This window comes from Anomaloglossus baeobatrachus, chromosome 7 (assembly GCF_048569485.1).
Source record: "Anomaloglossus baeobatrachus isolate aAnoBae1 chromosome 7, aAnoBae1.hap1, whole genome shotgun sequence".
Classification (NCBI taxonomy): Eukaryota; Metazoa; Chordata; class Amphibia; order Anura; family Aromobatidae; genus Anomaloglossus; species Anomaloglossus baeobatrachus.
The window spans coordinates 176,480,255-176,505,455 of record NC_134359.1 but is presented as its reverse complement, the minus strand read 5'-3'; the positions used below and the strand labels follow the sequence as shown (position 1 = coordinate 176,505,455).

At 45.9% G+C, this 25,201-nt stretch overlaps 2 protein-coding genes across 3 annotated transcripts in view; one reads left to right on the top strand and one right to left on the bottom strand.

The window, feature by feature from the left end:
- The first annotated feature begins 477 nt into the window (after positions 1-477).
- FBXL18 (F-box and leucine rich repeat protein 18) overlaps positions 478-25,201 on the top strand; it is a 124,726-nt gene continuing 100,002 nt past the window's right edge. For both annotated transcript variants that reach the window (XM_075319046.1, XM_075319045.1), the window contains exon 1: positions 478-658. In XM_075319046.1, the coding sequence (XP_075175161.1) occupies positions 638-658 (21 nt within the window). In that variant the 5' untranslated portion in view covers positions 478-637. The remainder of the gene's footprint in view (positions 659-25,201) is intronic.
- Positions 14,122-19,315, bottom strand: LOC142245243 (uncharacterized). Its single transcript, XM_075317810.1, has 2 exons — positions 16,162-19,315; positions 14,122-15,673 (listed from the first exon to the last, which is right to left on the bottom strand). Exon 1 carries the CDS (start codon positions 19,199-19,201, stop codon positions 17,180-17,182), a length of 2,022 nt encoding a protein of 673 aa, XP_075173925.1. The 5' UTR covers positions 19,202-19,315; the 3' UTR covers positions 14,122-15,673; positions 16,162-17,179.

The window sequence follows — 25,201 nt, the reverse complement described above, 5'->3', positions numbered from 1 at the left end:
GAAAAAAAATCCTGTGCGCACTAGGCAGAATTTGATAGCTGCATGTTTTGCTGCGGAAATCCCGCAGCAAAAACAAGTGCATGTCACTTCTTTTCCGCAGGTAGCTGCGGGTTTTCCCTAATCTAATGTAAAAATCACGCAGGGAACAGCTTGCGGAAAAACCGCACCAAATCCGCACCAATTCCGCACCAAATCCGCAACAAAACGCGACAATCCGCATGCGGATTTTGGTGCGGAATTTGGTGCGGATTTTTTCCGCAGGTGATAAGATCTTTGAGAGCCTGCGGAATTTACGCAAGGAAATTTCATTTCCCAGTGCGCACATAGCCTTAGGTTTATAGCTAAATTTCTGATGACAGGTTCCCTTTAAGACACACCTACAGGGAGAAAGAGACCTCGCCTCTACCAACATGGCGTCGTTGTAAGGACACCAACAGGAAATACAGTTGATTGCCGGAAGTAAGTGGTGCGGCAGGGAATTCGCTCCCCTCGCTGCAGAATGAGAGTCACTTGGAGAAGTAGTGAGGAAATTGGGGTTTTCCGGCAGACAGTGGAATATGAGATGGATGCGGCTGTGGAATTTTCTGTAAAAAGAATAGCTTTCTAACGGCGCAGGAGACTCCCGGCTGCGCTCATTATGTCCGGCAGCGCTGCAGAGGTGAGCGCACTTCTCCCCACAGCAGAGTATCGGTGAAGTGCTCTGCCCCTCACTGAGCACATCGCGGGTCGCCGCTGCTGATAGTCCTTGTCTTACTTCCTTAACACTACAGCTGGTGGTTTGTTGACATTGTACGGATTCGTATATTAGGAATATTGATCCCCTGAACATTATTTTGGGCAGTACCATAAATTGCAAATCCCTAATCTTTTAAGCCGTGTTGCTTTTTTTTTAGCCTCGAATTGTCAAAATCTCTGTAAAAATGTTGCAATTCTATTGTGGTTTTGATAACTGTAAACACAGAGAAGGTTGTAATGTTTGTTCCTTCAATGGCACCTTCTAACTAAAATCTGTCTTTCTGCGATGCCACTGTTTTATTTAGATAAAGGGGTATTCTCAAGTTTGTGAGTTATCCCCTATCCATAGGATCATAGGATGGGGGTAACTTCACAATCACTGGGGATTCGATCACTGGGACCCCCATCGATCCCGAGAATTGAAAGCCTTGTGACGGGAGCAGTGGTGAATCAGGGCAATGCTTAATATTCATTCATACGAGAATGTCAAAGATCAATTGTGCCCTGATCCACCACTGCACCAGTCACAAGGGCTCCAATTCTCGGGATTGATGGGGGTCCCAGTGATCGGATCCCGAATGATTGGGGAATTATCTCATATGGATAGGGGGAATCTTCGGAATTCTTTAATTTATGTGGGATCGATGGGGTCCCAGTGATCGGATCTCGAATTATTGAGGAATTCTCATATGATATGGATAGGGGGCAACTTCAGAATTCTCCTTTAATTGATGTGCTGCAATGTCTCAGAACAGGTTCCACGAAAAATGCATACATGTTGTTTAAAGGGAACCTTTCATCTGTTTTTTCTACTCCATCTAAGAGCACCATAATGTAGAGACAGAGATCCTGATTCCAGCGATGTGTCATTTACTGTTGTTTGATGTCATGTTGATAAAATCAATGATTTCTCTGCTGCAGATCTAGCAGTTATACAGAGCTCAACAATATGCTGGATTACCTGCAAAATGCCAAGTAGTCCTCTAATGATGATCTACTACTGATTATACAGTGATTTTTGTCAAAACTATACTAAGCAGCCAAGTAAGTAACACATCGCTGGAATCAGGATCTCTGCCCCTACATTATGCTGCTCTCAGATTAGGTGACAAAAACCTGGTGACAGACTCTCTCGAATGCCCACAGGAAAGTTGCCCACATGGCAAATTTCAATATGGGAAATTTTCCCACATAGTTTTGCTGCATCACAAAATTTCGGTTCTGTGATATTTGAGGTGCAAGGTAAGGTTGTTCATATGATATGTGATCAACCTGTGATTTTGGGTTGACCTAGTGCAAAAATTATGAAGATCTCTGGTTTTGAAACACATTTGTACCAGTATGTCATCATCAATAGATACATACAGTCTGGTCTCCAACCAGCCCAAGACACAGCAGCACTTGGTGAGCTCTGGGAAAAAAAACAAGTAGTGTGATCCAGAGGATAGCTGTAATGCCTGTGTTGGTGTCCCCACAGCGATCTGCTTCCTCTTCCCGGCAACTCCTCATTGGTGTCCCTCCTGCTGGCTTCTGGGGCTTGTGCAATCATCAGGATGTAAGCACTGAGGCTGCGCTCTCTTCCTGTTGACTACTCATTTGGGCCGAAGACTGGGAAAAGAAAGCCGGCACTGATTGGCACTGGGCTTGTGTGACGTCACCCACCCCCCAATGAGCCCCTGCACTATGAGCTGTGGTACTGATTAGTGATGTGTCGGTCGCGAACGATCCGACACATAGATCCGGCTCCCTGCTGTGAACGACAGGAGCCGGATCACCAGCGTGAGCCACTAAAATATCTAAACGTCGCTTTTCGCCGTCAAATCCCCGCCCACCCAGCAATCTAATAGGCCGCTTGTAAGTGGGCGGGGTTTAGCCGCGGGTGGGCAGGGATTTGGCGACGTTACTACAATCTTAAATATATGTTCGCCTGGGGTGAACACATATTTAATAAGGAGCCAAGAACGAGCTGAAAGATCCGGCTCTTTTTGGTGAGTGGAGCCATGGGAACCGGATCACCAAAAAAGAGCCGGACTGCCCATCACTAGTACTGATGGAAGGGAGTATAGGTTTTATTATTTTAACTGGGAGAAACATGGAATCAAAAGGGGTTGTCCTAGTAGTTTTATTCCCTGCTCCACTGCAATCATGCCAGCTTGTGGTTTTTCTTTGCTGGATTGCAGAGGTACCTGGCTTGCCACAAATTAACACTGACTTATGCATAGGCAGGTCGCCTTGCGATAAAAAAGAAGAAATGAGAAGTAATGTATCATATGGTTGCCACTTCTGTATAGGACTATCACCAGGTGGAATATAAACTTAAAGTGAACCTGTCAGATCCAATATGCACCCAGACCCATGAGCAGTTCTGGGTGCATATTTCTAATAATTTTTATTTCCCTAATTTCTATTTCCCTTCCTAACTGTCCCAGCATATACTACTACACAAAAAGAGATCTTTAGAAAAAGTATTTCTAAAGATCCTTTATGATTTGCTAATGACTAATCGCAAGGGCGTTATTTCCCCCGAATAGTCTGCCCTCTTAGGCTACTTTCACACATCCGGTTTGAGCCCTGCGGCTCAATCCGGCTGTGAAAACTATGCAACGGATGCGGTGAAAACACCGCATCCTTTGCATCAGTTTTTACATGCGGCCGGTCCGGTTTTTTCCGGTTGCGGCATGCTACTGAGCATGCGCAGTGGAAAATACCGCATGCGGCGACCGGATGCGGTTTTTTCCGCATCGCGCCGCATCCGGCCTCCATAGGGATGCATTGAAAAATGCGCCGCAGCGGCCGGATGCGGCGCGATGCGGTGTTTTTTGCCGGAGCAAAAAACGTTGCAGGGTACGTTCGATCCGGCCGCCGCATCGGCTAAATCTGCCGCATGCGGCAAAAACCGGACCGAACGCAAGCCCCTACGGCACAATGCGGCACTAATGTAAGTCAATGCAAAAAAAACCGCAATCGGCGTTACAAAAGCCGGTTGCGGTTTTTCTGCAGAACGCCGTATTGTGCCGCAGAGCAAAAATCCGGATGTGTGAAAGTACCCTTAGGTTGCTTTCACACATCAGTTTTTTGCCATCAGGCATGATCCGGTGAAAAAACTGATCAGTTGCATCAGTTTTCTCCATCAGTTCCTTCAGTTTTTTGACGGATCTATTGTGATACTGAGCATGCTCAGTTAAAAACGGATCCGGCGACTCTATCCGTTTTTTTGCCGCATTATCCGGCGTCCATAGGCTTCTATTATAAAACACGCCATACGGCGCCGGAGACAAAAAAAGTTTCACTCAGGCTACTTTCACACATCAGTTTTTTGGCATCAGGCACAATCCGGCAAATAACGGATACAAGCATCTGTTGCCGCCGGATGCGTTTTTTCCCCCGTAGACTTCTATTAGTGCCGGATTGTGCCGGATGGCCTTGCGTCTCTCTCGGTCGCTGTCTCTGTCTCTCGGTCTCTCTGTGTGTCTCTCTCGGTCTCTCGGTCTCTCTGTGTGTCTCTCTCGGTCTCTCGGTCTCTGTGTTTGTCTCTCTCGGTCTCTGTGTGTGTCTCTCTCTCAGTCTCGGTCTCTGTGTGTGTCTCTGTCTCGGTCTCTGTGTGTGTCTCTCAGTCTCGGTCGCTGTATCTCTCTCTCTGTCGGTTGGTCTCTCCCTCCCTCCTTTATACTCACCAATCACAGCTGTCACACTGCTCTGGCGGCTTCTCCTGCTTTTGAAGATGCCGACGCTCATTATTCCATCTCATACTCCCTGCTTCCCCCGCCCACTGGCACCTATGATTGGTTGCAGTCAGACACGCCCCCAAGCTGAGTGACAGCTGTCTCACTGCAACCAATCACAGCCGCCGGTGGATGGGTCTATATAGTGCATATAAATAAATAATTAAGAAAAACAAAGTGCGGTTCCCCCCCAATTTTGATATAGCCAAGGTAAAGTCACACTGCTGATGGCTGGTATTCTCAGGATGGGTAGCTCCACGTTATGGGGAGCCCCCCAGCCCAAAAATATCAGCCAGCAGCCTCCTGGAATTGTCGCATCCATTAGATGCGACAGTCCCGGGACTCTACCCCGCTCATCCTGAATTGCCCTGGTGCAGTGGCAATCGAGCTAATAATGAGTTAATGGCAGCCCATAGGTGCCACTAAGTCCTAGGTTAATCATGGCAGGCGTCTATAAGACACCCCCCCCATGATTAATCTATAGTGAAAGTAAATAAACACAAACACCTAAAAACTCTTTATTTGAAATAAAAGACAAAAAACACCCTCATTCACCACTTTATTAACCCCCAAATACCCCTCCAGGTCTGAAATAATCCACACGCGGTTCCATAACACTTTCAGCTCTGCTACATCGTAAGCTGACAGGAGCGGCAGTAGAACACTGCCGCTCCTGTGAGCTCTGCGCAGCAACTGATGTGAGTCGCGCGATCAGCGGGACGTCACTCAGGTAATGTGTGTGTGTGTGTGTGTGTGTGTGTGTGTGTGGTGATGATGATGATGGGTGCGGTAGTGCTTGGGTGTGTGTGGTGCTGATGGGTGCGGTAGTGCCTGGGTGTGTGCAGGGATGATGTGTGCAGGGATGATGGGTGCGGTAGTGCCTGGGCGTGTGCAGGGATGATGGGTGTGGTAGTGCCGGTGTGTGCGGTGATAAGGGTGTGCCTGGGTGTGTGCGGTGATGATGTGGGCGGTAGTGCCTGCTTGTGTTCGGGGATGATTGGGGCGGTAGTGCCGGTGTGTGTGCGGGGATGATGGGGGCGGTAGTGCCGCTGTGTGCAGGGATGATGGGGGCGGTCGTGCCGGTGTGTGCGGTAATGATGGGGGTGGCAGTGCCTGCGGGGATGATGGGATCTCTCTCTCTTTGCATGAAAAAGAAAAAAAAAACGAATCCGTTTTTTACTGGATCCGTTGCATCAGTTTTTACACAATCTGCGACGGATCCGTTGCATCAGGCACAAGCCGGATTGTGCCTGAGGGCAAAAAATGGATGTGTGAAAGTAGCCTCAGCGTTCCATATGGCCGCCGGACAAACAAAATTTTTGATGGATCCGGCGAAAGCCGGATGGAACGCAACGCCATCCGGCACAATCCGGCGCTAATAGAAGTCTATGGGGGGAAAAACGGATCCGGCGGCAGGGGCATGCTAACATGCTATTCAATGCTCAGCGTCATCGGAAGTGACACGTGTACCTATGTCTATTGTCACCTCTGATGATGCCGTGTTTAGGCTCAGTGTGCATGATCAGAAATCACTGCACTTCTGGTCATGCGCACTATGAAGCCGGGTGTATGCGTCCCGGTTTCATAGAGGTCTAGTGCGTATGACCGGAAGTGCCGGGATTTCTGATCATGCACACTGAGCCTAAACATGGCATCATCAGAGGTGACAATGGACACAGGCACTGCAGATGACGCTGGGCATTGAATAGCATGTTAGCATGACCTACGACTCTGTGGGCGTGATAAAAGAGCGGACTAGTCAAGGAAAATAACACTCTTGCGACTAGTTAGTCCCTGCGCTCATTAGCATATCATAAAGGATCGTTAGAAATGCATTTCCTAAAGATCTCTTTATCTATGCTAGTATATGCTGGGACAATTAGGAGGGGATTATCAATATGCATGAAAAATGAGGATATTTCAGCTCACCTGCCAACTCCACTGCTGTGTGTGTGCACGGATCCGCTGGAAGGTCCAGGCCAGCCAAGGTAATGAGGGAAAAGAACGAAGGAGGGATCCAGCACAAATCCTCGTGGTTAAAAGTAAAGGGTTTGACTTATGATTAAGGACTTCGTTGTTTTTACCCCCTAAGTCCGAAACGCGTAAAGTTCACCTATGCGTCTATTGTAAATATTTTCCTACTCCCGGTCTCTGGAGAATTTTTAAACTTATGAAATAAAGGATGTTTTTTTACTTTTAACCACGAGGATTTGTGCTGGATCCCTCCTTCGTTCTTTTCCCTCATTATCAATATGCACCCAGAACTGCTCGTGGTTCTGGGTGCATATTGGACCTGAGGGGTTTCCTTTAATTACTTAAGGAGGTTTACTAATTTGCAGTCAATTGGCAGATTTGCTGGTGTACAATGAGAATGTTTAATAAACTGAAGGTATTGTTGTCAGACCTCTTTAAGGCTGCTTTCACACATCCGTTTTTTGCTGAGCGGCACAATATGGCGCTTTGCAGAAAAAACGCAACTGTTTTTTTTTGCTGCCAGTTGCGTTTTTTCCGCATAGACTTGCATTAGCGCCGTATTGTGCCGCATAGCCTTGCGTTGCGTCAGGTTTTTGCCGGATGCAGCATATTTAGCCCATGCGGCGGCCGGATGGAACGTTGCCTGGCACGTTTTTTTGTGCGGCGCGATTTACAATGCAAGCCTATGGACGCCGGATGCGGCGTCCTGTGGCAAAAACCGCATCCGGCCACCGGATGCGTTTTTTTGCACTGCGCATGCTCAGTATCAAGCCGCATCCGTCAAAAAACGGACGGGACGCATGGAAAAACTTATGCAACGGATCAGTTTTTTTCGCCGCATCCATTGCATAGGTTTTTGAGACGGATTGAGCCGCACTGCAAAAACCAGATGTGTGAAAGCAGCCTAATAAACAGTTATTTTATCTATGTCGGCAATTTCCCATGTGTCCAATTTTCCTTGTGTGAATAAGCCTTTCAACACTTCAACAACCTTTTACCTTTTAAAGGCAATAGTTAAGGGTCAGTATTCCTCAGCACTGATTTTTAATGGCATTGGGGGAAAGGGGTATAAACCCCCCCCCCACCCCAACGTCGTAAAATCTCCGGGTCGCAGCTATCGGGGGTAGCTAAAACCCTGGGGTTTACGATCTGGTCCGGGATAGCAGTTATTAACCAAATAACGAAAATCACGTTAAGTAAAAAGTGTATTGCGTTTTCAAATGATTTCTTTCTCAAACATTTCAAATGAGAGGCGAATGGGCATACTTGCAGTATTGGGTCCCAGAAGTGGCTGGGCGTGACCGCCCAGAGATAATGGGCGAGAGCGCCCTGAGTGCTAGTGGACGGGAGTGGAGTTAGGGTGGGCATGACCAGCTTAGGTGGCCCAGTGTTTCCTTTTGCGGCACAGTGGAATAAACATAAATTTTTAAGTCCATGTAGTCATGGAGTTCTTTATAATAGACGCGAAGGTCTAGGGGAAGGGGACTGATTGTTTTGTGCACATAGCAGTTCTTACCTTGGCGGGCAGGACTCTGTTATAGTGTACCACGCCGCTTCGCACATTCGTCCCTCATATAGGGATTGATGGAGCTAAGAAGCTGTTGCACGAGCAGTCTCTAAGGCCGGCTTCTCACTTGCGATTATCTTGCACGAGTGGAATGCGAGAAATTCTCGCATTGCACTCGGACACATGTTAATCAATGAGGCAGCTCCCATCTGCTATTTTTTTTCTCAGTCCAAATCGGACTGAGCAAAAAATCGCAGCATGCTGCGTTTTGGTGAGTTTCTCGCTCAAGTCTCTCCAATGCAAGTCTATGGGTGCATACGGACCATCCTAGTGACATGCTTTTTTCACAATAGATTTCATGCATGGAGCAGAGAACAATGTAAATGCTTCTGTACATAACATTACATGAGTAGCAGCTGCTGAGGGTAAAAACTGATTGCACACTGACAGCACACTGATGACTAGTGAACTAAAATCGGACGACTTTTTATCATGCAACTCGGACCGATTTTACACACATAAGTGTGTTTCCAGCCTAAAAGATAAGCCTGTCCTTCTAGCCCTGCTGGTGTTCTTTCATCTTTGGAACAAACTTAGGCTATGTGCCCACGTAGCATATTTTTCCCTGCCGCCCATGACAGCACCACCTGAGAGATAGGTTCCACCCACATCAGGACAGGAAACCCACTGATAATAAGGCGGTACCTCTCCTCCACATCAGTTTGGTTTCCTGTCCTTGTATGGACAACTCATGGCTGTCCCATGTCTGACCCGGTGTGGAAGCCTGGTACTTACCAGAAGCCGGTGCTCGGGCCTGGATGCATCCCCCCTCGGTCTCAGACCTCTGCGGCGGTGAGGCGCGGGCCTGGAGCGGGAGCTCGGCCCGGCATCGCTCCAGGGATGTGCACACTCACGGCGGCCGCTGGAAGGCTTGTCCTTGCTGTGCAGCACGCTGGAGTGAAGCAGGAAGCTCCGGCCGGAAGTGACGCGTGGACCCTGGTGACGTGCGCAGTGCGACCACGAAGTGACTGGTGTACGCATGCGCACTAGGATCCAAGATGGCGGAGCTCATGTAACAGAGAGCTCCTTTTTAAAATGTGGACTGGTGAGTTTTTCTCCTCCATTTTTTTGTATTATGGCAGGAGATTCACCCCGCAGCAAGGAGCAGCGCAAGGAGTCACCACAGTGTGGCTCAGAACGCGGCTCAGCGGATCGTTCCAGGAATGCTGTTTCCAGTCCGGGCAGCGTTCGGTCGGTGGGTCCCAAGAGGACCAAGGGAGGAAAGAATCCGCCTCCAGATCCGGTATTGCCAGGAGTCGTGGGGGTGAGTGAACTTCGTGGTCAGCCGTGTTACTAAGACCCCGTTTCCATGTCCCCTCTCTTGTTAGGTACAGAAAAAGTGTACCTCCAAGCAGCGTCACAAGGAATGTGCAATATGCCAATCCTCCCTGTCATCTGATTACAACAAGGCCCTATGTGCGGGCTGTATCCAACAGACCCTCATCAAAGAAGGGCCAGGGTTCTCATCTGAATTACGTTCCATTATCAGGGGAGAAGTACAGGAGTCCCTTAAATCCCTTAAGGGGGGCAAGAGACGCAAGAAATCTTGTCATCCTAAGCGGTCTACTCCTGATACTTCGGCGGGTTCGGCTCATGACTCTCGGTCGTCAGGCTCCTTGTGATCCTCCCCCTCCGATTCTGACTCCTCCTCTTCCGATGAAGGTGGTCGACCTTGTTTCCCTACTGCGGACGTGGGACCCTTGGTGAAGGCGGTGCGATCGACCATGGGAATGGTGGACCCCAGGGGACCCGAATCCACCCAGGATGTCATGTTTGGGGGCTTAGATTCCAAAAAACGTAAGGGGTTTCCTATTCCCCAGAAGGTTCAGGGTCTCATAGCTGACCAGTGGAGAAAAGTTGACAGAAGATTGAATCTTAACTCTTCCCTTTAAAAGGAAGTACCCAGTGGATGGGGAGGCGTCTACCTCCTGGGATAGAACCCCGAAGATTGATGTCGCTATTGCCAAGGCTTCCCGCTCCACTACCTTACCGTTTGAGGACTTAGGGTCCCTTAAAGATCAGCTGGATAGGAAGGCTGATGGGTTTCTGAGAGGAACTTGGGAATCCACAGCAGGTGGCTTACGCCCTGCCGTGACCAGCGCCTGCGTTGCCTGGTCATTGATGGTGTGGCTTCAGCAATTGGAAGACCAGTTGAGAAATGACACTCCAAGGAAGGATATTAATTCGTCCTTGCCCTTAATACAGGGTGCTGCAGCCTTTATGGCAGATGCCTCGGTTGATTCCTTAAGACTTTTCGCCAGATCAGCAGCGCTTTCCAATTCCGCACGACGGGCCCTTTGGCTGAAAAATTGGAAGGGTGATGTCCAATCCAAGGGACGGCTGTGCGGCATGGCTTGTGAAGGTACCTATCTTTTTGGCTCAGGCCTGGATGACCTCCTCACTAAGGCATCCGATAAGAAACAGGGGTTTTCGGTGTTCCCGGTGACATCCTCTCGCAGCCGGCCCTTTCGGAGACGTCAGTTTTTCACAAAGAAGTCCCAAAAACCGCAAGATCAGTGGAAGGACCGTAGAAAGAATACCTCAGGCTTTCTCTTTGGCAAACACTCCGATAATAAGAACAAACCCTCCCAATGATGCCAGTCATCAGGGAGGGGGCCGGCTGTCCCTCTTCCTCCATGCCTGGAAGATGATCTTCTCCAACAAATGGCTTCTTCAGATTGTGGCGGAAGGGTTGAAATTGGAATTCAGTTCACCCCCTCGGTTGTCTCTAATAATAACATCCTTGCTGACCCCAGTGCGGCAGCAGGCCTTGGAAGTAGAAGTGCTGACTCTCCTCTCGAGGAAGGTCATTCAGGAGGTCCCCATGGGACAAGAAGGGGACGGCTTTTACTCCACTCTGTTTCTAGTTCAGAAGCCGGACTCCACCTTCCGTACCATCTTCAACCTGAGGAACTTGAATTTGCATCTGGTACAGCGAGCCTTCAAAATGGAGACCATGAAGTCAATTGTCAGGCTGTTGTATCCAGTGTGTTTTATGGCGGTCCTCGACTTAAAGGACGCCTATTATCGCATCCCTATTTTCCTGTCTCACCGGCGGTTTCTCAGGTTCGCGCTACACGTCTCCGGGAGGCTGAGACACTTCCAATTCGCAGCGCTGCCATTCGGGCTTTCCATGGCCCCACGAATCTTCACCAAAGTCATCGCGGAGGTCATGGCACATGTCAGGGAACAGGACATATTGATCATTCCGTATCTGGACGACCTCCTGATAGTGGGTCAGTCGGAGTCTCTATGTGCAGATCACGTGTCCAGGGTCATCACTATCCTGGAAGACCTGGGTTGGGTGGTGAATCAGCAGAAGTCCAGACTCCAGCCTCTTCAGTGTCAAGTCTTCCTGGTTCTCGTCTTGGACTCCACAAGCCAGTTGTGCCACCTGCCAGAGGACAAGGTCACCAGGATCTTGTCCTTGCTCTCTTCCTTAAGGAGTTGCCGATGCATGTCCTTACGGCAGGCTATGTCACTGGTCGGGACTCTTACCTCTTGCATCCCAGGGGTATGGTGGGCCCAACTGCATTCCTCCAGATGGAAGTCCTTCAGTTTCAGAGACTGTTTGGAGGCTGTTTGGAGAAAAAATTGACCCTGTCAGCAGACACCTTGCACTCCCTGGGTTGGTGGCACGACCCCTCTCTCACCTCCGAACGGGGGTTCCTTGGCTTTCCCTTGTCACGGACACAATAGTCACAGATGCCAGCCGTTGGGGGTGGGGTGCCCATCTGCGCCAACAGGTGCTTCAGGGTCCCTGGGACGCTCAGTTGGTCAGGCAGTCCTCCAACGACAGGGAGCTCATGGCGGTTCTCAAGGCACTAGAGGGGTTCCTCCCCTTCTTGAGAGGTCGCCATGTTCGGATCCTTTCGGACAACAGGGTGACAGTGGCGTACGTCAACCACCAGGGAGGCACCAGATCCCCTTCTCTTCTGACTCTGTCTATACGCATCTTCCAGCTGGCCGAAAAACATCTCTCCTCCTTAACAGCTCTTCATATCAAGGGGACGGACAACGAGGAGGCAGACTTCCTCAGCCGGCACTGTCTCAGTCAGGGGGAGTGGTTCTTAAACTCGGAGATCTTAGGCAAGACGCTTCTGTGTGGTGTCCCTGTTCGCTACCAAGGCGAATCGGAAAGTGGACAGGTTCTGCTCTCTGAACCCCCGAGACGATCCTGTTGCCCTCGATGCGTTCCAGATGTCTTGGTCCCACGGCCTCCTATACGCGTTTCCTCCTCTGATCCTGTTGCCTTCGGTTCTCTGGAAAATACGGGACGACAGAGCGGAGGTTATTCTCATCGCCCCCTTCTGGCCGAAGCGGGCATGGGTTTACTGGCTGCGGATACTGTCTCTGGTGGATCCTTGGGTTCTCCCTTTCCCAGGGCCCAGTTCGTCACCCCCCCGACCCAGCTCTCCATTTGACGGCCTGGCGTTTGAGCGGCGGCTGCTAGCTCGACGGGGTTTTTCTTCTGGCTTAATAGACACTCTTCTTCACAGTAGAAAAGTGGTCACCACGGCCATTTACGGGAGGGTCTGGAAGCGTTTTCTCCTTCAGTCCGGGGCTCGGGCGGAGGACCCCCCTCCTATCTTGGCTATACTAGAATTCCTGCAGAGGGGGTTGGAATTGGGACTCTCCACCAGTACACTAAAGGTGCAGGTGTTGGCCTTAGGGGCACTGTTTAATTGTGGTCTGGCACAGAATGAGTGGATTTGCATTTTTATTAAATCTAAGTCCAGGTCTGTACTAGTTCAGGCTCCCAGGGTTCCCCCATGGGACCTCAATTTAGTGTTGGATGCCCTCACAGGGCCACCGTTTGAACCCTTAGGGGAGGTCCCTCTCAAACTACTGACACTTAAGGTTTTTCTCCTCGTCGCACTCACCTCGGCCAGGCGGATGGGGGATCTCCAAGCCTTGTCCATAGTTCAACCTTATACCCAAATTCTGGATGATAGGGTGGTGTTGCAGACTGATCCCTTCTACCTTCCCAAGGTTTCTAAAACCTTTCATCGGTCCCAAGAAATCGTGCTCCTTTCCCTCTGTGACCCCCCCTCATAACGAGAAGAAGGCTAGGTTGCACACATTGGATGTCCGGAGGGCCTTACTCACGTACCTAGATAGGACTAAGGAATGGAGAAAACCTCAGGTCCTGTTTGTCACATTTCAGGGGCAATCCAGGGGACATGGGGCTTCTAAGGCTACCTTGGCCAGATGGGTCAGGGATGCCATCACCTTGGCGTACTCGGCTAAAGACACCACTCCTCCTCAGGGCATAAGGGCGCACTCCACTAGAGCAGTGTCTACGTCTTGGGCAGAGAGGGCTGATGCCTTTATTGACCAGATCTGTCGGGCAGCTACTTGATCGTCTCCTGGTACTTTCTTTTGACACTATAGGCTGGACTTATCCTCCACAACTGACCTTTCCTTTGGGAGACGGGTCTTGCAGGCGGTGGTCCCTCCATAAGGTGGTAGTCTATATGAATCTCTCAGGTGGTGCTGTTATGGGCGGCAGGGAAAAATTTTAATTATTCACCGGTAATGGGATTTTCAATAGCCCATGACAGCACCCTTAGTTCCCCCCCCTATTCACTGGTTGTGGGCACCCTTCGGGGAGTGTTAGAGTTAATGGTGTTTCCTTGGGTGGTGGTATGATTAATCTGTTGTTTGTATTTTGTTGGTCCTCTCTGGCTCTGAAAACCTACTGATGTGGAGGAAAGGTACCGCCTTTTTATCAGTGGGTTTCCTGTCCTGATGTGGGCAGAACCTATCTCTCAGGTGGTGCTGTCATGGGCTATTGAAAATCCCATTACCGGTGAGTAAGATTTTCATGCAGTTACGCTGCGTTCTTGCAGCGTAACTGCATGCGTCCTGCGTCCCCTGCACAATCTATGAAGATTGTGCCTAATCCATGCCCACATGGCGTATTAGAACGCAACGCTTCGGCTGCTGCCGAAGCACTGCGTTCTAAAAAGCAACATGTCACTTCTTTCATGCGCTTTGGATGCAGGTCTGTCTTGCTAAATTCTACTAAGAAGGGGTCTGAAAGCCCGTACTTACGAAGCGCTCACTGATATCCTAATCAGGCACGAATACTAATATTCTTTATAGCAAGATACTATTTATTTTAATAGCACATGAATATAATCAATGGTACATAGGCATTTAGAATCTTATAGTCATAGAAACTTATACAATAACAGAAATATGCATCAACATTACCGTTATGTTGTAGCAATCCTTTCACATCGGAGGGAACTCGAGTTAAGATAAGGAATCAACATGGCATCTTGGCATGGCATCACAGGAACAGTGCGTACGTACACTTCAATGTCCTGGAAGGTATTTCCCTACCTTAAGCGAGTTCCGTGTATATTTTATAGGAAAATATTGTAGGTTGTGTCTAAATGGTCACCAGCATATGACAGCTGAGTCATGTTCATGTAACTTGACCACAAAATGTTGTAGGTAACGGCAGCTTCCTGCACATTTCCAGCACATCCTGTCAGTTGACAACTGGCTGACCACAGTTTAGTGAAATATTGCAATGAGCCGTAAATTTCATCCTTAAAACTGTCTTTAAGCTAACCACAAGTTTCCTGTAAGTGGAACTGTAAATGTTACTTCCTTTATCTTCAACTGCTTCAAGACATGTATTCCCTGGTCATTATTTTGGCCCTCCAAAGGACATCTTCTTTGATACTGAATTATTGATGGATCAAATAATATCTGGGATCACTCCTATCTTATGATTATGATTCCTATCTAATCACACATACTTCAGTCATATCACATTGGTATCACAATCGGTCCTTGATCCCAGGGATTATTTTCCATCATCAGTATTCCACTAGAAGAAGATCACTCGGAATATACCATACCATGACCAAGAAATATTGTTTGCCACAAATTTTGTTTTCTTGGTTTGTTTAGATAAACGTTGAATCACAAATATAATCACTTTCACTACTATGTATAGTATATTAAAACTAAAAGCAATATTATCTGAAAAGCTCCCTTGAATATCATGTGTTTTGGCATTTGCTCGATATTCAAAGGAATCATTACACATTACATTTCCCGATATGTTACTAGAAGTTTCACTAGTCCCATTTATGAACATATTGGCATAAGGCCATAACATATCATGAATTGTCCTTTCCACTAAGCTGGGTTTAAAAGCATCTACAGTCCATAGAGATGAATCCCAGGTTAGTCAGTCCAGTCTTATTTCTTAGTACCCAAATTCCTCCCTTAAAAGCCAGATATTGCAAATTGGTGACTGTTGCATTCAAATTGCCTTGCCACCATGGAAGATTGATCCATCCCACTACGGAAATGGGTACTGTAGTATTCTATAGACGAACACTTCGAGTGTCTTTATCAGCAAGATGATCAGAACAACTTTTCCAGTTTAAGATTTCCTCCATCGATACCGGGACATCCAGATAAGGGATACTGGTGGCTGTAACTGAAGAATGTGTACAGATCCAGCAATCTGTGTGTTGAAAATGTGATGGTGCATCAGAAATTCATTCGCCACAGGTTCCTCCTGATGTAGACTTGTCCATCCAACGACCAGAGAGGCAAACATGAAACACAGGAATTTCTCCATCTCATCACTATCGAGCTCTTCCCAGTAACCGATACCATGGATTCCGCTTATTTACCACACCTTCTGCAAATAAAGATACACTATTATTCTCGTAAATAACATTTTTTCTTGTGGGACATATTCCCACTTCCCCACTCCTGGTCTCATTATCAGGAGAGTACGATCTTTTCCGACCGCTATTACCGCTGTCTCTGAGGGCGGTCCTTGGAGGTTTTGAATCCATATTTTTACTCCTACATTTTTAATATTAGAGGATCCAAAACCTTTAATACCCCGTATTGTTAATTCTGCCGGGGCAGTTCCTTCTCTTATTTCAGACAAGTTTATTGGAATTATCAACATCTGAGCCACCTTCTGGTGTTTCATCAATATCAAAGGTTCATTTCCCAAATTTAGCATCAGTACCTTGATTTCTCCCTGATGATCTGCCTCTATTACCCCTCCCACCACTATGGCTCCTTTTAACACTAAACTAGAACAAGTGGCTATTTGACCATAATGATCCTTTGGTATATGGCAACCCAATCCTGTTGAAATTGGTTTTACCTTACCTGGGGGTACCACGACAGTTTCCAATGTACTGAGGTCTAAACCTGCTGAATAAGGCGTGGCTCTTTCTGGTGTGCCCAAACAGCTGTACCTTGCCTTGTCAACTGTTGGACTGATTTGTCTGATGGCTGCTGCTTTATCTGCTTCTGAATTAAACAAACGTTCAAGTGAGTTAGTAGGGACATGAGCATCGACATGAAATACAGTGGTCTTGGTAGATTGAATAATCCCTTCAATGTCTTGCCACACTTCCCTGACCATCTCAAACACATTTTGCTGTTCCTCTCCCCATTGGAACTCATATTTTTTACTCGTTACTTTGTACAAATGAGCCAACATTTGTCCCAAATGAGGGATATGTTGTCTCCAAAAATCAAACAATCCAATATAAGACTGAGTCTCCTGTTTGGATTTAGGGACCGGAAAATTAATAATTTTCTGTCTGGCATTGGGCAAGATCTCTCTGTGCCCCTTGTTCCACTGAATCCCTAGAAATGTTACCACCTGAGACGGTCCTTGAACCTTGGCATCACTGATTTCCCATCCTTTACTCCACATATGAGCAACCAGTTTTGTCAATTGATCTTTCACACTTTGCTCATCTTGTCCTTGTATCATTATATCATTGATATAATGTGAGATCTGCATTTCCTTATGACAAGACATAACCCCAAAGGAGAATTTTCCTTCGGTTAGATTAAGAGTCATCCATTTTAGGATATCAATTCCCAAAATATATTCTGGTATAGGTACTACCAGCACCGTATACTGCTTGATAGGTAAATTACCTATCTTCAAAGCTACCTGTGTCTGAACCCTGGTGATCACTTGACCACCTAGTCCAGCAATTTTTACTCGAGGTCCTTTTATTTTTTCTGGGTTTCCATGAATTAAAGTAGCCTCCGCCCCCGTGTCAATCAAAGCTGGGACTCTTTGAATATTTCCCCCTTTCCAATGTATGCTAAGATTGATGTAGGGACGTTCGTCCCTGTTTATCAATAGGGGGGCTTGGCTGGCTACCTATGGTAAATCACTTCCTTCTGAACTTTCATTTACACAGACTTCAGTCTGTGCATTAGCCCTTCCTTCCGTGACCTTTGTGGCCACGGCTGCAGCCAGTTCTTCCCATGGATAAACTGACTGAAAATCTTCCCAAGACACTTTCTTTGGGGGGTTTTCCCCTTTTCCTTCTGATTTCTTTACCTTGGGGGTTTTTGAACCCCCTTCCACATTTGTAGTGGTCACTTTCTTTGCAGATAGAACTTTCTGTTTGTACAACTTCCATAATTCTCCTGTCTCCTTTCCATCAATCCTTTCCTTATTGATCCCGGCTTTAAGCAAAGCCTGGAACATGTCTTTTCGAGGCACCCATGGGGCCTCCCCTACTGATTTCTCTTTCCAATCAGGATTGTTTGGCTTACTGTTACCAACATGGCCTCCAGGGGATGGTTTATCCCACTGTCCCATATCCTGTAACTCCTTCATCCTCCCTAGAACTACACCGATTGATTCTCCAGTCAGCGCTACAGTTAAGGTTAAAATAACTGTTTTATATGCTGGAGGAGCATGTTTAACCAGCCTATTACTTATGCTGGCTGTCAATGGGTACTGGAGATAATCATCATCCAGTCCCAAAAGAGGAAGAGCATTCCTCATTGCTTCTTCCTTCAGCCTTTCCATACCATCTTTTAAGGTATACCAAGGTTTATCATTGATAGGAAAGTCTGCTTCTGATGGATATTTGTCCAGAAAAGCATGGGCTAAGATCATGATTAAGTTTTGAGTACCATGCTCATTATGATCAACAAAATAATTTTTTATTGATCTCTGAATTTCTGGGTCACGAGACATGGTGACAAATTTTGCCACGTCTCCGGCATCAAAGTGCACTTCACCTCCTCCGAGATCGTGCACCCTGACCAACCAGGGAATTTCTCCTTCTCCTGGTTTTTGTCTAAACTGTGTTAAAATGCTATCAACTTCTCCCTGAGAGTAATCTTCAATGGTTACTCGATTTTTTACATGAGGAATCGTTTTCTCATTTGTGATGGCATTACCATCTTCGTCATATTGCAGATTCCCCTGACCATCCCGGACATGTTCCCGGATGATCTCATTCTCTGTCCTCTCTAGGCGCCTCCTTACTGGATTAGCCTGAATCTTCCCTTTATGGTAATCCTCCTCATCAGATGATGAAGATGAATCCCACACATCCCCATCCCAAGTATCGGGATCCCAGTTTATAGAAGCTGAGGCGATACTTTTATGTACTTTGGTTTTATTTACTTTTCCTCTTCTTCTTTTCTTGTACTTATTTTGAGCAATTTTTATGGCAGCTTTTTGTGCCACATTCTGATAATGTTCCAATTTATCCTTCAACAGTCGGGTATTACATTCCATAACTGTTTTCAGGCAACCTAATTCTATCATCTTTTGTTCCACCTGGGAACTTTTCTTCTGCATCTTTAGCTTACGCTCATGCATTACACTATATGCACTTGCCAAAATCCAGATGCGCCGTCCTAAAGACACTACATCACCTGTTTTCACAGGGACACTACCGAATACATTCACAACATCAGTAGCTTCACTACCCATAAGCTTGTCCTGCCATTGTTTGTGCCGTGCTAAAGACACTACATCACCTGTTTTCACAGGGACACTACCGAATACATTCACATCAGTAGCTTCACTACCCATAAGCTTGTCCTGCCATTGTTCTGCCAATTCACAAGACACTACATCACCTGTTTTCACAGGGGCACCACTGAGTACATTCACAACATCAGTAGCTTCACAACCCTTAAGCTTGTCCTGCCATCGTTTGTGCCGTGCTAAAGACACTACATCACCTGCTTTCACAGGGGCACCACTGAGTACATTCACAACATCAGTAGCTTCACAACCCTTGAGCTTATCCTGCCATTGTTCTGCCAATCCACAATTGACCAATTCATGTGCTATAAGATTGTAGGGAGCCTCAATCCAGCATGGGATCTCCACAACAACCTCCTTAACATTATCCTTACGTTTTCTGAACATTTTGACACTATATGCAAAAAGATTGAAAAAATATCTGGAAATTTGCCAAATATATGTTTTTAACTTCTAAATTACAAAAATTCGTTAATTACCTCTAATAGAAGTAATCCTGCCGACTACGCCAATTTATGTCTTGCTAAATTCTACTAAGAAGGGGTCTGAAAGCCCGTACTTACGAAGCGCTCACTGATATCCTAATCAGGCACGAATACTAATATTCTTTATAGCAAGATACTATTTATTTTAATAGCACATGAATATAATCAATGGTACATAGGCATTTAGAATCTTATAGTCATAGAAACTTATACAATAACAGAAATATGCATCAACATTACCGTTATGTTGTAGCAATCCTTTCACATCGGAGGGAACTCGAGTTAAGATAAGGAATCAACATGGCATCTTGGCATGGCATCACAGGAACAGTGCGTACGTACACTTCAATGTCCTGGAAGGTATTTCCCTACCTTAAGCGAGTTCCGTGTATATTTTATAGGAAAATATTGTAGGTTGTGTCTAAATGGTCACCAGCATATGACAGCTGAGTCATGTTCATGTAACTTGACCACAAAATGTTGTAGGTAACGGCAGCTTCCTGCACATTTCCAGCACATCCTGTCAGTTGACAACTGGCTGACCACAGTTTAGTGAAATATTGCAATGAGCCGTAAATTTCATCCTTAAAACTGTCTTTAAGCTAACCACAAGTTTCCTGTAAGTGGAACTGTAAATGTTACTTCCTTTATCTTCAACTGCTTCAAGACATGTATTCCCTGGTCATTATTTTGGCCCTCCAAAGGACATCTTCTTTGATACTGAATTATTGATGGATCAAATAATATCTGGGATCACTCCTATCTTATGATTATGATTCCTATCTAATCACACATACTTCAGTCATATCACATTGGTATCACAAGGTCCCGCTCTGTCTATGGGAGAGGCTGCATCCAGAGCGCATGAAATCGGCTTTTCATTACGGACTGTTTCTGCAGCGATTTTGAAGCGCACGTGTGCTGTTCAAATCGCTGCAGAAATTCTGCAGGGACAGAACGCAATGTGGGCACATAGGCTACATGTGCACGCTGCGTCTTTTTGTGTTCACAAACTGCAGCCAAAACTGCTTGTTGTCAGAGAGAGCCTGGAAATGTCACAAAAAATGCCTGTAATTGTAGGTGCGTTTTTGCTGCGTTTTCGGTGCGTTTTTCACAACATGCATTTTTGCTGCGTTTTTTTGACAAATGTTGACAAAAACGCAGGAAGAATGAACATGCTGCATTTTTTTTTGTCACAAACTTTTGACAAAACGCTGACAAACTGCAATGTGCGCATAGCAAATCTGACTTCTCATAGACTTTGCTGGGAAGTCAAATGTCAGAATGTTCTGACAACAAAACTGCACCAAAAAACACACCAAAAACGTAACAAAAAACGCAGCGTGCGCATGTAGCCTAAAACTTTATTTTTGTGGCAGGAAATCTCCTTTGAGTCATCTGCGTTTTTGCTGCGTTGTTTAGTGGCGTTTTGGTGCATTTTTTTCTACAAAATGGCTTGTATTAATAAAAAAAATTGCAAAAACGCTGCAAAGAATTGACATGCTCGTTCTGTGAAATCTACAGCAAAAACGCAGGTGTTTGACAAAACAGTAAGGAAAAAATCTGCAGGTGTTTGTGTGTGTGCATGAGATTTTAGAAATCTCATAGACTTTGCTGGGACTATAAAAAGTAGCTTTTAGTAGCATGGATTTGCATAAAACCAAGGCAAATCTGCAGCCAAAAAACGCAGCAAAACCGCTCTGTGTGAACATACCCTTAAGTTTGCCATATAGCTGGCTGCATTTTGCTCCACATTTTTTAACATTTTTCCCTTCACCCCAGTAAATGTTATTCTTCCTGCTGCAATATATGCAATTGTAGGACAACATTTTTTATTATCATTTATAATCAGCAAATGTGTTTTTAGGGGCATACTGCCCTTTGTGAGTAATAACTCCTGGAAGAATGTCGTGTTTGGTAGCTCAATGTCTTTGTAAGCTTTGAATGGGTCTTGAAATTCCATCAATTTTACTGTGAAGACCAAATGGTGCACCATCAACCGTGTTTCCCCTAAAATAAGACCTACCCCTAAAATAAGCCCTAGCAGGAATTTTCGGCGAAAGGCTTAAATATAATCCCTACCCTGAAATAAGCCTTAGCTGCAGGTCAATCATGAAGTGTCCATACAGTATATATACATACATACATACATACATACATACATACATACATACATACATACATACAGTGCCTACAAGTAGTATTCAAGCCCCTGCAGATTTAGCAGGTTTACACATTCGGAATTAACTTGGCATTGTGACTTTTGGACTGTAGATCAGCCTGGAAGTGTGAAATGCACTGCAGCAAAAAAGAATGTTATTTCTTTTTTTTTTTTTTTATTTCTTTTTTTTTTTTTTTAAATTGTGAAAAGTTTATTCAGAGGGTCATTTATTATTCAACCCCTCAATCCACCAGAATTCTGTTTGGTTCCCCTAAAGTTTTAAGAAGTATTCCAGGCACAAAGAACAATGAGCTTCACATGTTTGGATTAATTATCTCTTTTTCCAGCCTTTTCTGACTAATTAAGACCCTCCCCAAACTTGTGAACAGCACTCATACTTGGTCAACATGGGAAAGACAAAGAAGCATTCCAAGGCCATCAGAGACAAGATCGTGGAGGGTCACAAGGCTGGCAAGGGGTACAAAACCCTTTCCAAGGAGTTGGGCCTACCTGTCTCCACTGTTGGGAGCATCATCCGGAAGTGGAAGGCTTATGTAACTACTGTTAGGCTTCCACGGCCTGGACAGCCTTTGAAAGTTTCCACCCGTGCCGAGGCCAGGCTTGTCCGAAGAGTCAAGGCTAACCCAAGGACAACAAGGAAGGAGCTCCGGGAAGATCTCATGGCAGTGGGGACATTGGTTTCAGTCAATACCATAAGTAACGTACTCCACCGCAATGGTCTCCGTTCCAGACGAGCCCGTAAGGTACCTTTTTACTTTCAAAGCGTCATGTCAAGGCTCGTCTACAGTTTGCTCATGATCACTTGGAGGACTCTGAGACAGACTGGTTCAAGGTTCTCTGGTCTGATGAGACCAAGATCGAGATCTTTGGTGCCAACCACACACGTGACGTTTGGAGACTGGATGGCACTGCATACGACCCCAAGAATACCATCCCTACAGTCAAGCATGGTGGTGGCAGCATCATGCTGTGGGGCTGTTTCTCAGCCAAGGGGCCTGGCCATCTGGTCCGCATCCATGGGAAGATGGATAGCACGGCCTACCTGGAGATTTTGGCCAAGAACCTCCGCTCCTCCATCAAGGATCTTAAGATGGGTCATCATTTCATCTTCCAACAAGACAACAACCCAAAGCACACAGCCAAGAAAACCAAGGCCTGGTTCAAGAGGGAAAAAATCAAGGTGTTGCAGTGGCCTAGTCAGTCTCCTGACCTTAACCCAATTGAAAACTTGTGGAAGGAGCTCAAGATTAAAGTCCACATGAGACACCCAAAGAACCTAGATAACTTGGAGAAGATCTGCATGGAGGAGTGGGCCAAGATAACTCCAGAGACCTGTGCCGGCCTGATTAGGTCTTATAAAAGACGATTATTAGCTGTAATTGCAAACAAGGGTTATTCCACAAAATATTAAACCTAGGGGTTGAATAATAATTGACCCACACTTTTATGTTGAAAATTTATTAAAATTTAACTGCGCAACATAACTTGTTGGTTTGTAAGATTTATGCATCTGTTAATAAATCCTGCTCTTGTTTGAAGTTTGCAGGCTCTAACTTATTTGCATCTTATCAAACCTGCTAAATCTGCAGGGGGTTGAATACTACTTGTAGGCACTGTAAATATGTATATCATTGTAGAAAGCAGACCCCCCCCCCCCCCAAAGAGAGGCGATAGACCCCCGCAATCATATTCATCAGACACTGAACTAGAGGACCTGCAGTGGAACGCATCAAGGACCTGCGATGGAACACGTACCACACACAATCACACATCAGATCGCACACACTTACCACATCCAGCGAAACCGATTGCTTTCGGCTGGCAGAGAAACATGGGACGCAGTGCAGTGGTTTGCATGGAGGACTTGAGGTGAAATACATTGAAGTGTGCCACTGCAGTTCCTCGCGTTCCAGTGCACTTCGTCCCAGTTTCCTCTGCCGTCCTGAAGCAATTGGTATCGCCGGATGTGGTGAGTGTGTGTGTGCGCGATTTGATGTATGTATGTGTGTTGGCCTGAAGCCGGGGAGGTCCGTGTGGAGCATACCTGCTGGGAGCGCCCGCCGTAGATCGCAGGACCTAGGAGCGATGCAGATTCCCTGGATCTGGTAAGTATGATTCTCCTGAGAAGAGGGTTTGCATTTTTAGGGGTACACTTTCCCCCAACTGCGTTTCCCTGAGAATAAGCCCTACCCCGAAAAAAAGCCTGGCGCATTTTTCAGAGAAAAAAAATATAAGACTGTTTCTTATTTTTGGGGAAACATGATATTATAGGTGCAAGTGTGTGTTGCATCAACTGCATACAAAACGGTGGTATCAAACTACTCAATACCTCCCTAAATAAATACATTACTTTTTTCTGTTGTTGTTGAACCACGCAGGTTCTGCAAATATGACAATCTATTTCAAATAGAGCCAAATTGTGCTTTCTAAATTTCAGATATTGTTCCTTCTCTTCTGAGGCTTGCTATTTTTCCAAACAGAACTTTTTTACCACATGAAGGGTATCATCACGCTCATAAGAAAGTGGATAACAAATAGATTTTGGTGTCATCTTTTGCAAAAGTGAGAAATTTGCGGCCAAAGCAACATTTTAGTGAACAAAAAATGATAATTTTCAATATGCCGACGTAATGTTATCAAATTCTGTGAAGTGCCTGTTAGTTCAAAATGCTCACTATACCCCTAAATAAATTTGAGTGGTCTACTTTCCAAAATGGGGTCAATTGTGGGGGTTTCTGCTGTTTAGGTACTTTAGGAGCCCTGCAAATGTGACATGGTGGCAATCTATTTCAACCAAATTTGTGTTCCAAAATTCAAATTGTGCACCTTCCTTTCCGACCCATGCCGTTTGTCCAAATGAGTTTCTGACTACATATCACTATCATCGTGCTTGAAAGAAACTCAGTTACAAATTTTGGGATCCATTTTGTCATGCTATTTCTTGTAAAAGTAAATAAATTTTGGCTAAAGCAACATTTTTAGGTAAAAAGTCAATTTATTATTTTCATTCCACCTTCCTATGAAGCACCTGAGGAGTTAATAAACTTCTTGGATGTGGTTTTTGGTACTTTGACTGGTATAGTTTTATAATGGTGTCACTTTTGGGTTTTTTCTGTCTCCTAGGCCTCTCAAAGTCACTTCAAATGCGATATGGTCCCTTAAAAAAAACTGGTTTTGTAAATTTTATTGGAAAAATGAGAAATTGCTTATAAACTTTTAACCCTTTTAGTTGAAGCGATCTAAAGTTGTTAAATAGCGATAGGCGAACCCGCAGATATCTGGGATAGGTGGGTCCAACCGGATTTTGAAATTGTCGAACCTTTACAGAACAGCCTCGCTCATCTCTTATTGTGATTTAAAATGGTGGTAGAAAGGGCTAGGAGGATTAGAGCAGGCGCGTTATACTTGCCGAGTCTCCCACGCAACAGTAACACTACTTCCGGGGCCTTTCGTTAACCTCAAACATATTCACTGCTTCCCTCACCCACCAGCAGTCCCAGCATCTGTGATTAGTTGCAGTCAGACTGCTCCCCCTCCCTATGCGACAGCGGTTCTGAATGCTAGGAATCATGCACAATGTCTGCGTGTCTATAGTATTTTAAATGAATTAAAAATTGGTTTGGCCTCATAATATGATACCCAGCACAGAAAAAGCATACGGGTACAGCCTGCAGCCCCCAGTTGTATGCTTATCTTGGCTGTGTATCAAATAAGAGGGAC

Coding starts and splice junctions, on each gene's coding strand:
- LOC142245243 (XM_075317810.1), bottom strand. CDS start 19,201: ATGTTCAGAAAACGTAAGGATAATGTTAAGGAGGTTGTTGTGGAGATC.